At 37.3% G+C, this 13607-nt stretch overlaps 1 protein-coding gene across 2 annotated transcripts in view; it reads right to left on the bottom strand.

Annotated features, from left to right (window-relative positions):
* The window catches only part of CDC5L (cell division cycle 5 like), a 47894-nt gene that overhangs the window by 10337 nt on the left and 23950 nt on the right, over positions 1-13607 (bottom strand). The window contains exons 10-15 of one of the 2 annotated variants that reach the window (XR_006717236.1): positions 12726-12888; positions 10276-10440; positions 7438-7518; positions 6906-7148; positions 3208-3405; positions 798-945 (exon numbers count right to left, since the gene is read on the bottom strand). Coding sequence is in view for 1 of the 2 variants with exons in the window: in XM_045498427.1 (XP_045354383.1) it covers positions 3208-3405; positions 6906-7148; positions 7438-7518; positions 10276-10440; positions 12726-12888 (850 nt within the window). In the remaining variant the exon portion in view is untranslated. The remainder of the gene's footprint in view (positions 1-797; positions 946-3207; positions 3406-6905; positions 7149-7437; positions 7519-10275; positions 10441-12725; positions 12889-13607) is intronic. The other variant, XM_045498427.1, reaches the window with a different exon arrangement.

The following is a 13607-nucleotide window of genomic DNA, read 5'->3' as shown; positions in this document are numbered from 1 at the left end:
TGACTCATTTATCTGGCATCATCAGAAAATGAGGTTCTCCTCCACATGAAGCATTTTCCAGATAACTGATGTCCACAAGAGCATAGAGCTTGTCCGCTTTGTTCCTGCTACACTCCCAGGTGCTAGAACAACGGCTGGCACATTATTAGATGCTCAGTAATAGTCATTGAACATACGATCACATCAAGGACTATAAAGTCCTTTTATTTTTTACCATTTGATACAAAATTTTCCTACTATTTTAGGCATCCTTCTTTGAAAATATATATATAATAGTGAGCAGAAATTAACCATTTTTTTTAAATATCTGGGGCATCACTACAGATAGCAATCACTCTGCTCTCCCACCACACACCCATAATGCCCTCAGAAGCTAATAAAATACTGTATCTAGACATGCTATGCTTTCTAACTTTTCCTTTTCTGATATTAGTTATCATTTCTGTTTGCTGCTGCTGCTGCTGCCTTGTTTGACACACAAATGTATGGCACAGTTCTAAAATTAATTCTGCCTCCAAAGCAGAATAAAACACATGAACTTGGTTACAACTCAGAAGTCTTTCCCACTTACTTCTGACCTGTGACTACTTTCTGATTCCATTTATTTAACAGACTCCTTACACCACCCACCACATTCTACATAAAATCTGAGATGGTTCCATTAGTTTTAAGTGAGTATCCTAAGGATTTTCATTTAAATTCTGCATTTCAAATACTAATCATGAGTAATGGCTCAAAGACCCAGCTCCAATATAAACCTCAGGGCATATTTTTTAATCCATTTAGGAGACACCAACCACGACAAAGCTGGATTTCATCTTGCTTGATACACTGTGATAGGGCCATAATTTAGATTCGCTGTTCCAAAGTTCATGACAGCAAAAATCAAACACACTGGCAGCCATGGTGTATTGTGCTTGCACAGAAAGGCATATCTCCCTGAACCTAAGAGTGGAAAGAATAATTTAAGTATAGCATTTAGTTTATATAATACAACTGGAGTTCCTTCCCCACAACAAACTTTGAATAGTGTTTATAATTTAGCAATCAACTGAAATGATGAAAGAATTACCACAATTGAAATAAAATATTTATGTATTTCAAACCAGGAGAATTGTGTCTTCAAAAACTAAAATAAGCTAACACAAGCCTAGTTCTGAATTAGGGATGGATACAAATAAAATGGGGGAGTTGTTTATTTGGGTTTTTGAGTCTCTTTTCTTCTTTTTAAAGATTTAATGAACTTTCATTTGAAATAAGTGTAGTTTACTAAATTAAAGGATTTGATTACATATTCTTTAAAAGTAACTAGCTGGGTAAACAATAAAGTAAGTTATCCAGAAGTCAAGAAAAGAAAAATTACTTCAGACTGTTCTATGAATATTCTTCCAAAATCACCAATCCTTCAACAAAAATAGTTCAACGGAAGATTTCAGTTCCTGGTACTGAACTGAACAAAGAGAGCCACATGTTTTTAATGGTTGCTCATAAACGACCCAAATAAATCTCCAAAAGAACGGCAGTGGTTCTTTCTGTACTTTTCCCTTCAAAACTCACAAGACCAATTCAACATAAAAATAAAAATTACTGTACTTTATGGCACCACTCACTTCGTGACACATTTATTTGCTGTCACGAAAGTTAGTGCCTCAGCAAAGTAAATGAGATTTAGGGAAAACTTTTTTTATATTTTAAAGAGCACAAAATGTCCTTACCACGTGGGGCAGAAAACGTTTACCCACCTCAAATGAGAAGATTTTCAAACTAAGTGAGAGACCAAAGTATTTATATATAAAGGTTACAAGAAAGCTTTCCAAATAGCTTTCTAATCAATTACAATGCTGACCTTAGATCAGGATTACACTGCTAACTACCACTTATAAATAAACGAAGCCAACACAACAGAAAATGTAACTCAAAATGTGCCCACTGATGTTCTACTTTCCCTGACTTTAAATCCCAAATTAAAACACAGAACAACAGCACACCCTGCTGGAAGTTAGCAGTACAACGGAGTAACAAGCAGCAACTGGACTGCAAAGATTTCACCCACAATGAGAATTACTTCAAAGAGAAACTAATTTCCCACTAAGTGATAAAAGAGGCTCAAAGGCATTAACCACCAGATGCCTATACGTGTAGTCTTAAAGGTAAAATTAAGACTTAGAATAATTTCATATTACAAGAACTCTTTTTCCTGTTCATTTCCCTAGCCCCACATGATACCGACCGCTCCAAGTGGTACTGCTATTTTTATTTTAACTCTAAATAAAAATATTTTCCAATCTGCTTTCTGTAAAGAGAAATTAGTAATCACAAAGGAGGAAATTAGGCCATTTCTGCATGTGACTGCCTGAAGCACCCTTTTCTCCCCACCCTACCCTAGCCTCAGAAACATCCCTGAAGACCACCTTGAAAAATCCACAAGACAGCCCAGTGGTCCATGAACCACAATTTACATGCCATTGGCAAAATGCCTACACAGATTCTGGAATTCAAAACCTGCAGACTATATTAAGAAACCATGTGCCATGAAACTCCCATCTAGTACATTTCAACATTTCCTCAGATGTGAAAAAAATCACAGAAGCCATTATCTAAGATAATCCAGCTCGGTGCTCTCTAACCAACCCAAAGGAATCAGAGAATGAACAGAAAGGAACCAAAGTTACATGAATGTGCTCTCTTGGCTCCAGAAAAAAAAGCTCCTTGGTACCACTGAGATCCTTCTTTACAGAAAACAAGCTATTCTAGCATTGATGGACATTGTTCTGGGTGACCAGTGTTAACTTCTTGTCTTCCTTGCTCCCACATCTAAAAGGTCCTGTTTGACCTGTGATCAACCTGGAGGGCACCATTCTTTATCATAAAGGCCAGCAATTCTGAAAAATCAATGAAAGCCAAACAAGACCAAACACTTTAGTACAGTTTTCCCTCCAGAGCTGCAAAAGCAAGGGGCACTCGGCTGGCTCAGTCAGAAGAGCATGCAACTGTTGATCATGGGGTCGTGAGTTTGAGCCCCATACTGAGTGTAGACATCACTAAACAAAAGAAATAGACTTTAAAAAAAAAAAAAAAAAAAGGCAAGAATTGCAAAACCAGTAACTGCCTCAGATCTATTTTTCTGTAATTGTCTCCAGTGGTTATTACTTGGTCCATTGTCTCAATCAAGGTACATTTAAATTAGAATTTTAAAAGGATACCAACCTCAAGCCTCTTTTCAAGTGACTCGATTCTGTCCTTTTTGCTAGCTAAGTTGGCCCGTGTGTAGCGGCTCTGCCCAGGAAGATACAAAACTTGACTGTAGCATTCTTCCCACACCTGGTTATAAGCTTCACTTGAGAGTTCTCCGTGGCTCATACCTTGTTTCACCACTTCCATCTCCTGTACCAAAACATCCTGGGCCTGTGTACAGTAATAATTTCAGTAAGCTTGGGTACCAGAATTACTTGCTATCAAGAGAGAACTTTAAAAAACTAATTTTTCCTCTTTCTTTGGGTAAAGGCAAGGTGTTGTGGTTGACTGGGTTTTTTTGTTTTTCGTTTTGGAAGGGGGGAACAATATCTAAACAAAATGAATTAAGAAGCCAGTAAGTTGACGCAGACTGATTTGAAAGTCAAGCTTCCATATATCACCAATAAACATCTTTGCCTTCACTCTATTATTAACAGTAGCTACCATTTCTTGGACATCTATTCTATGCCAAGAACTCAATTTAAAAATTTTATCTACATTATCTCCAAACACCATTAACACATTACAAAGTAGCTGGTATTACTCTCTTATTAAAGATGATGAAACTAAGGCTCAGAAAGATTAAGCAATTTTTCAAAAACACATCACACTAGTAAAGGCAAGACAGGATCCTGCCCCAAGCCGAATGGTACCTTCGCTTGGGTGTGCTCCTTCCACTCTACCAATTCCTCCATACACTTCAGACTTCACAGGATTATGAAGGGGAACCAGGCATTTATTGCTTCTGATACATGCCTTTTTTCTCATCTGAAGAGATGCCCCTGACATTGCCAAAGAATGAGATGGGGGCACAGATCAAATAATAATGGCTCACACACCAGCCTTTACTTTACTAAAGAGAGTTTAAGATGACAGAATGAGGAGAGATAAAGTTGGACAGGCCTGGGTACATATCATACCCTTACCATTTAAGTAGCTGTCTGAACTTGCTTAACATCTCTGAGCCCATTTCTCATCTGTAAAATGAGGATAATACCCACCTGACATGTTTGTTATCAGAATTAAATGATAAAACATACACACAGAGTGTGGCCCAACTCGAGACCCAAGGACTCCACAAGCATACCACATCAACTTTTTCCAGCCCTTTGCATCCTGGCTCAAAACTGACAACTATCGTTTTGTGCCTTAAAGAAAGCTTTCGATCATTCCAGTACATCAAAGACCAAAATATATAATAAAATCAAATACAAAAACTTAAAACAACGGAAAATCATGTCTATAGAAGATAAAGAACGGATATTTTTAAACAAGATCTCTGAGAAAATAACAAAAACCAATTTTAACACACTTAATGAAAACCCAACATTTCATAGTAACAGAAATGGTATTTCACTCCAAAACTGTACACAGTAAAAATTTACAAATTCAGCTCTTATGATTATTAGAAGACAGTAGTACTAAGTTATCTTTAAATTTTTTTTTATGTTTATTTTTTTTTTTAATTTTTTTTTTTTTCAACGTTTATTTATTTTTGGGACAGAGAGAGACAGAGCATGAACGGGGGAGGGGCAGAGAGAGAGGGAGACACAGAACCGGAAACAGGCTCCAGGCTCTGAGCCATCAGCCCAGAGCCTGATGCGGGGCTCGAACTCACGGACCGCGAGATCGTGACCTGGCTGAAGTCGGACGCTTAACCGACTGCGCCACCCAGGCGCCCCTATGTTTATTTATTTTTGATAGAGAGACAGAACACGAGCGGAGGGACAGGCAGAGAGAGAGGGAGACACAGAATCTGAAACAGGCTCCAGGCTCTGAGCTGTCAGCACAGAGCCCGACGCGGGGCTCGAACTCACAGATGCAAAATCATGACCTGAGCTGAAGTCGGACGCTCAACCAACTGAGCCACCCAGGCGCCCTACTAATTTATCTTTAAACTGCCCATAGAGAATCTGCTCGCTAAGTAAATGCTGTTTCAAATTCATTTTGGAACAGAGAAGAATATAAATACATACAATAAAATATGAAAGAATATTTAAACTAAAAAAAAAAAAAAAAAAACAAAAAAAAAAAAAACTAGGGCTGCATGGGTGGCTCAGTCAGTTAAGCACCCAATTCTTGATTTCAGCTCAGGTCACGATCTCACTCATGGTTCATGGGTTTGAGCCCTGCATAGGGCTGCACACTGACAGCAGAGGCTGCTTGGGATTCTCGCTCTCTTTCTCTCCTCTCTGCCCCTCCCCTACTCACCCTCTCTCTCAAAATAAACTTAAAAAAAAAAAAAAAAAATTCAAACTACTTTGTAATGGTTTCCAATAATTCTAAAGCACTACCTACAACTATTATTTTTTAAAGTTTTATTAGAATCGATTCCCCACAGAACCTTCTGTTACGTAACAATGTGATCCCTATTTCAGGTTTCCATACACACAGTAAATTTCTCAAATCCCATCTTCCCCTATTTTCACTTTAAAAAGAGGAGACTGGGGGCGCCTGGGTGGCGCAGTCGGTTAAGCGTCCGACTTCAGCCAGGTCACGATCTTGCGGTCCGTGAGTTCGAGCCCCGCGTCGGGCTCTGGGCTGATGGCTCAGGGCCTGGAGCCGGTTTCCGATTCTGTGTCTCCCTCTCTCTCTGCCCCTCCCCCGTTCATGCTCTGTCTCTCTCTGTCCCAAAAATAAATAAGTGTTGAAAAATTTTTTTTTAAAAAGAGGAGACTGTTCAAGTATGGAGTTCAGAGTGTAATTCTCAACCCCAGTCCAATGGTAAAATGTGCCTGCCACAAGTGTAAGCATTCAACAGATGTCAGTTTCCTATCATACTTACTAAGAGTAATTCAAGGTTACTCAGAAATCAGGGGCAAACTATCCTTCCTTCCTCTAATTTCTAAAAATCCTTCAATAAACACGTATTACTTTTGCAAAAAGGAAAATAGAAAGCAAGAAAAAAATACAGGTAAAGAGCAGGAGAGAAGACAGAAAAAAATATATATATATTGTAGGGATTCTCTCCCCAAGTATTCAATAACCCATTCCAATCAACAAGTCTATAACTGCCCCTCAGGGCTAAGGACTAAAGAAATAAGATGAAAGCTAATGACCACTCTGCTTCCAACCATGACACCAACTGTATTTTCTCATACCATGGAACAGATTTCTATTCGCAATCACAGCTGTTTGCTCTGTCAGAACAGAAAAATCAAATGCATACGGAGGAAGAGGCAGGACAGACTTTATACAAGAAAATGTTCCTGCATTTCCTTATCTAAAAAGATAGTGGGAAATGATTTAAGGGAAAAAGATTCAGTAAACCGTATTTCTTTTCTTTGAATAGGTGAAAAAAAACGTTTTTTACGCATGCCTGCTTTTTCATATTAATCTAAATAAATGAGGTTTAGGTATTAAAGGTATTCAATTCAACTCAGAAGTAGCAGAGTTAAACACAGAAAATGGCAATTTGCAGCAACTGTCCATGAGGCATACACCCATGAAACAAAACACCTCGCCACCTAAGCCAGTGTTTACCTGGAAAGGTCTGTCACTGAACGAAAAGGAGGGGGGGGGGGTGATTAAGTATGTCTTCTTCATAACACTTACTATGAACATTTATCTCCTAATCATGAAATTCACTTGTTTATAAATATCAGAATGAGAAAAGACAGTGTTTGCCCATTATACACAGTATTTAATGAATACTTTATAATCAATGATACCTTTTTCAGCTCTTCTTTGGAGAACTTTTCATAAGGGTTATGTTCCAGATAGGCAATGTGCTCTGAATTATTAGTACCAAATCCTACAGTTTTTCCTTTTTTATTTCCAGATGGTTCATAAGGGTGATGTAGAAGGTCATAATGAAGCATTGTGATCATTTCTTTTTTGATTAGTTCTTCACTTTTTTGTAAGTCTGTTAGAGGTGGTTCTACATTTAAGGGTCTTAGAATAGTTTCATTTACCTAAAATTTTAAGACAAGTACAATTACCAAACATTATCACTCCAATGCTGATGTTATTACTTGTTCTAGCATGAATTAAATAGTAGTTCTACATTTTCAAAAGAATTTCGCTTTCCTTCTAAGGTCTTATTTGTACCAGCAAAACATTTTACATTATATCTGGGAAGTGCTTTACTATATTCCAGAAAGAATATAATATTTTGTTTCACAAACTTTATGAATGATATAAAAGCATCAATCACATAAGAAGAAACTCAAAACTTCCTAAGCCAGAAATTCTAATACTTACTTCTGATGGTCTTGGCAGATCTTTCTGGACAGCTTTGTGCATTCGCTTCATTTCCTTTACACGCTCTGCCTCTCGTATAGCCTAAAAAAATTATTTTTATATCCATTATTACAGCTATATGGTATTTGCCACATTTCAATAAAGTTGAAAACATGTATAAGAACATGTATGTTCAAGAGTTAAAGCTGTCAAAGTCTGTGTAAGTTTGTAGAAAGGTAATATAAGGCAACAGAAATCAGTCTATTCATTCTCTCATTACAATACAAACTAAGAACTGCCAACAGCTACTAGAGCATTCTCCAAGTTTATGTGGCTCCATCCATCAGATAATCATTCTTTTCTTGTTTAATTTGGAATTCTAATAAAAATCCTAGAAGAGAGCATAGGCAGGAATGTCCCTGACACCAGCTGTAGCAACATTTTTCTAGATATGTCTCCAGAGGCAAGGGATATAAAAGTGAAAATAAACTATGGGAATTACATCAAAATAAAAAGCACAATGAAGAAAATAATCAACAAAAGACAACCTGTTGAATGAGAAAAGATATTTGTATACAACATATCCAAGAAAAGGTTAGTATCCAAAATATATAAAGAACTTATACATCCCAACACGAGAAAACAAATACTCAGTTACAAAGTGGGCAAAAGACATGAACAGACACTTATCCAAGAAGACATCAAGATGGCTAATGGACACATGAAAAGATGCTCAACATCTCTCATCATCAGGGAAATACAAATCAAAACTACAATGAGATATCACTTCATACCTGTCAGAATGGCTAAAATCAAAAACACAAGAAAGAACAAGTATTGGCGAGGATGTGAAGAAAAAGGAACCCTTGAGCACCGGTGGTGGGCATGCAAACTGGTACAGTCACTGAGAAAAACAGTATGGAGGTTCCTCAAAAAGTTAAAAATAGAACTACCCTACAATCCAGAATCACACTATGGGGCATTTACCCAAAAAATACAAAAACACTAATTCAAAGGGACATGCACCTTTATGTTTAGAGCAACATGATTTACAAGAGCCAAACTACAGAAGCAGCCCAAATGTCAACGGATTGATGAATGGATAAAGAAGTTGTGGTGTGTATATGTGCATATATGTATATACCTATAAAGATAATGAAGATGTAATACATACACATACACACACACACACACACACACATATATATATATACACATGGAATATTACTCCACCATGAAAAGGAATGAAATCTTGCCATTTGCAACAACATGGACGGAGCTAGAGAGTGCAATGCTAAGTGAAATAGAGAAAGACAAATACCATAAAATTTCACTCATATGTAGAATGTAAGAAACAAAACAAACCAGCAAAAGAAAAAAAAAAAAAAGAGACAAACCAAGAAACAGACTCTTAACTATAGAGAACTGATGGTTACCACAGAGGAGGTGGGTGGGGGGGATGGGTGAAATAGGTGATGGGGATTAAAGAATGTACTAGTCGTGATGAGCACTGGGTGAGGTATGGAATTGTTGAAACACTATACTGTACACCTGAAACTAATATCACATTGTATATTAACTAAATTGTAATTAAAATAAAATTTAAAAATTTAAATAATCAATTGGAATCCTAAACTTAGAGGGGACTCTTATTTGTTCCTCTTGCAATACAACCCTCACTTCCACCCCAAAAGCTACTGATTTTTAATTTAAAAAACTAGCCAATGTGTTGTTTCCTGATTCTTAAATCACGAATAATGTAAGTTAACATATTAGAATTTCAAGGCATTTCTGAGAGTAAATGTAGGGCAAAGTAACTAAGAAAACTGAACATAAAAAGTAATATCCTGGGGGCACGTGGGTGGTTCAGTGTGTTAAGTATCCAACTCTTGATTTCACTTCAGGTCATGATCTCATGGTTCATGAGTTCGAGCCCTGCACTGGGCTCTGTGCTCACAGTGCGGAGCTTGCTTTGAGGTTCTCTCTCCCCATCTCTCTCTCTCTGTCTCAAAATAAATTAACTTAAAAAATAAAGTATTATCCTGTACTACCAACTAAAAAGCACATTCAGGGGCGCCTGGGTGGCTCAGTCGGTTAAGCGTCCGACTTCAGCTCAGGTCATAATCTCATGGTCCGTGAGTTCAAGCCCCGCGTCGGGCTCTGTGCTGATAGCTCAGAGCCTGGAGCCTGCTTCGGATTCTGTCTCTCCCTCTCTCTCTGACCCTCCCCTGTTCATGCTCTGTCTGTCTCAAAAATAAATAAACATTTAAAAAAATTAAAAAATAAATAAATAAAAAGAAAAAGCACATTCATGTTGACTTCTCTCCGAAATACATTTACATTGATGCTATTCACACTCGAGTCCCATGAAATTCCATTTCTAAAATTACCCTAGGCGTGCCTGGGTAGCTCAGTCAATTAAGCATCCGACTCCTGATTTTGGCTCAGGTCACGATCTCACAGTTCACGAGACTGAATCCTAATTTGGGCTCTGTGCACTGAACATGCACTTGTTTTTAAGACTGATCAATAACACCTTTTCTTGGCTAGAGTGAAAAGCAATGTCTAAAAGAACATTTATGTGTATTTTAAAGAAGCATAATAAATTTGACAGGAGGTATTTAAATTATGTACATACACATATACATACACACATTTTAAGACTGCCTATCAAGATATTCTTGTATATTATTAATTACATGAGTACATATTATTAACTATGTTAAGCAATTTTGGGTAATTTCTTTTTTTAGATATTGAAAAAACTTTTAAATATGGACACATTTAATGAGCATTCTTCATTCTTTCAGCCTACTGACACAGTCAGCGACTTCACACTTTTCTAGCACAATTACCCACCTGCTTTCGTGCATCCACATCAGCAGCATCTTCAATATAAGTATCATCTATTTCACGGTCTTCCAGCTCCTTCTCAGCATTTTCTGGCAGAACAATCTCAAAGTCATTCTTAGGGGCAGGGAGGCCCAACAATCCTAAACGGAGATGCTCACGAGATTCTCTTTCCTGTAGAAAAAAAATTGATCTTCTCAATTCATACATCTTAAGTATTCAACCTCCATTCTTAAGAGTTTCTAAAAAATAATTAGCCTAATCTTAATTCTAGAAAAATGATCCCTAATTTCAGAGCTGAGACAAGTTTGTTTGATTTCTATCTCAGTTTCTTCTCTAAATTAAGATCAAAAACTCTGATTTGTGATCCGTAAAGTTACTCTCGGATATTCTAATAAAAGGTTTGGGAATTATCTCTGCAGGGCAGAAAAAAATCCTTTAGAATTTCCATTTAAGGAATACATTTCTGACCATGAAATTTAATAGCAAATGAAAGAACAAATTCAGAAGTCAATTTGTTCTTGGACTAATAAAATCTAATCTGAAAAGATGCCTGAGTTTTTGTGTGTGTTTATTTTTAATAGAAATTACCAAATCATGGGGTGCCTGGTTGGCTCAGTCAATAGAGCATGTGATTCTCGATCTTGGGGTTTTGAGTTCAAACCCCAAATTGAGGGTAAAATTTACTTAAAAACAAATTAATTAATTAAAAAAAGAAAAAGAAAGGAAGAAATGACTAGATCATATGATGACCAAAGAATACAGTCCACACTTCCCAAAAGAAACTGCCTGGTACCCAAAGTTTTCCCCAGTACATCCTTGACTTACCTTTTATTCCTCATAGCTCCATTACACGTATGGTAGGTGTGAGGCCCAACCAGATGACCTGCTATGTCCAAAATACACTCCATGCTTACTCATTTTGTGGCCTCTATCTGAGACAGCCCCCACCTCTCCTTCTGAGCACACCTCAACGAAGGTTTTCCTAGTACCCACCCAACAAATGTGATTATTTCTGTCTTTGGCCCCCCCAAGCATGTTGGTTTTACACAGAAAGCTTATTTTGTTCTTACATTACAATTATTTGTGGACTTGGTTTAGCATTGTCAATCTCTCCAGAGTATAAACTTCCTTAAGACAAAGGACATCTTTACTCAACTTTAGATCCTCTGAAGTCTCCAAATCAGCACTCTGCACACATTAAATTCATTTGTTTAGCTATTATGTAGCCATTCACAGTTGACATTACTTGATATCAAGCTGGGCATTAAAAAAATTCTAAACTTGGGATGCCTGGGTGGCTCAGTCAGTTAAGCGTCCAACTTCAGCTCAGGTCATGATCTCATGGTTCGTGAGTTCAAGCCAGCGTCAGGCTCTGTGCAGACAGCTCAGAGCCTGGAGCTTACTTTAGATTCTGTGTCTCCCTCTCTCTCTACCCTCCCCAGCCTGCGCACTCTCTCTCTCTCTCCCTCTCTCAAAAATAAACAGTAAAAAAAACACTCTTTTTAATAAAAAATTCTAAACTAACCAAATCTATACACTAGGTTAGAATTAATTTGTAAACTAAAAACAGGTATCACTGGAACTCATTAAAAAAAAAAAAAAAAAACTCACAATGCTTTTCTGTGGCATCATATAAGACCCAAGAGTGACATAAGAAAAGCAATAACATGGGCAGAAACAAAACTGTGGCTTTTATGATTAGCTGTCTGTATCAGCTTGCAAAATATACAAAAGAAAACTTCACTAAGATAAGCAATAAATATCAACTGAATTTGGCTTTGAGATCTAGATAGTTCTTCTAAAAGTCTAGAGCAAACAAGAATCAAGGCTCAAAATCTAATTTATGAGGCATTCCAAACTCACAATTTGTTTTACAGAAGTTAAAGAAAAAAAAGAGTGCCATTCAAGAAAGTAAACTATTAATTAGTGAATGATAAAAAATAAAATCATATGACATACAAGGAGAACTACTATCAGCATAATCAGTATTCACAAACACATTAAAAATTAGTCAGCTTAGGGGCACCTGAGTGGCCCAGTTAGTTGAGCGTCCAACTTCAGCTCAGGTCATGATCTTACGGTTCATGGGCTCGAGCCCCGCGTCAGGCTCTGTGCTGACAGCTCAGAGCCTGGAGCCTACTTTGGATTCAGTATCTCCCTCTCTCTCTGCCCCTCCCTTACTCACATGCTCCCTCCTCTCTCTCTGTCAAAAATAAATATATTTTTTTTAATGTTTTAAATTAAAAAAAAAAAAAAGAGTAAGTAGGCTTAGGAGACCAAAAGGTTCTCCTTCTCAAGTTCTATAAATCATTTTCCTTTTCTGGAATCCATAGGTGTACAGTTATCTTAAAGTATATGTAATATGCACCAACAAGGGAAAATATTTTAATACAACGTCCATGAGATAGAACAGTTTTAAAAAAAAAAAAAGAGTATTAAAGGGATTTGACATGTACCATCTGCTTCACATAAGAGGGATCACTGTAGTCTGCCATTCCATCCTCGGGATTAATGTTTAACTTGTCTCGAAGAGGAGTTCTACCCGGGGTGGAGTTAATAACTGGTTTGGGAGTTGTCCCACTGCGGGGAGTCAACCCTTCAGATCCATGAGAAGGAGTCCTAGAAAGACAGAAATTCCAATTAATAAAAGTGCCAATTTTATCTGGATTGTGCTTCCAAATATTTTTCACATAAATTATTTTACAAAGAAAGCATAAAAGAAAGAAACTAAGATTGCAGAATATCTGTCTTCCTACCTGGTTTTAAGTGAGATCTCTACGTTGGAGTACAGGTTTAGTTCAACTAGCTTAGTATTTACACACAGTATTTTTATTTTAATGACTTCAAGTAAAGTTATTACATTTGACATTTTCTTGCCTTGCTAAACTAGGCCCACCAAACATTATTTCAACCTTTTCTTGATGCATTGTGGGGTGGCTAAGAACATACCATGGGCAGAGGGCAGCCATAATGCTCAAAGACCCCTAGGAAATTGTTTGTAAGTTCACAATAGTGTCTTCATCTTATCATTTGCCCCTCACCACCAGTAGCTGCTGGCTAGAACACCACTATCAGAGGTATGCATTCACTTCAGTGGTTCCTCCTTTATGTTCTGTTTGGAAACCGAATACCATGTCTACATATGAACAGTTCTGAGTGAGGGCTGAGACTCTCTTAGCAATAAATAAAATCCACAGACTTTGCAACTGATATCTTAGTTGTTCAAAGCCTGTTTTTGTTTGTTTGGTTGGCTGGGTGCTTACTTCCTATACCTTAGCTCTGTTCCAGACAAGTGATCTGCCAGGCAGATGTTCCCAAAGGTGAGATGAGGTGTTATC

This window comes from Leopardus geoffroyi, chromosome B2, assembly GCF_018350155.1.
Source record: "Leopardus geoffroyi isolate Oge1 chromosome B2, O.geoffroyi_Oge1_pat1.0, whole genome shotgun sequence".
Classification (NCBI taxonomy): domain Eukaryota; kingdom Metazoa; phylum Chordata; class Mammalia; order Carnivora; family Felidae; genus Leopardus; species Leopardus geoffroyi.
The sequence above is the reverse complement of the archived record's forward strand: the minus strand, read 5'-3'. Positions and strand labels throughout refer to the sequence as shown.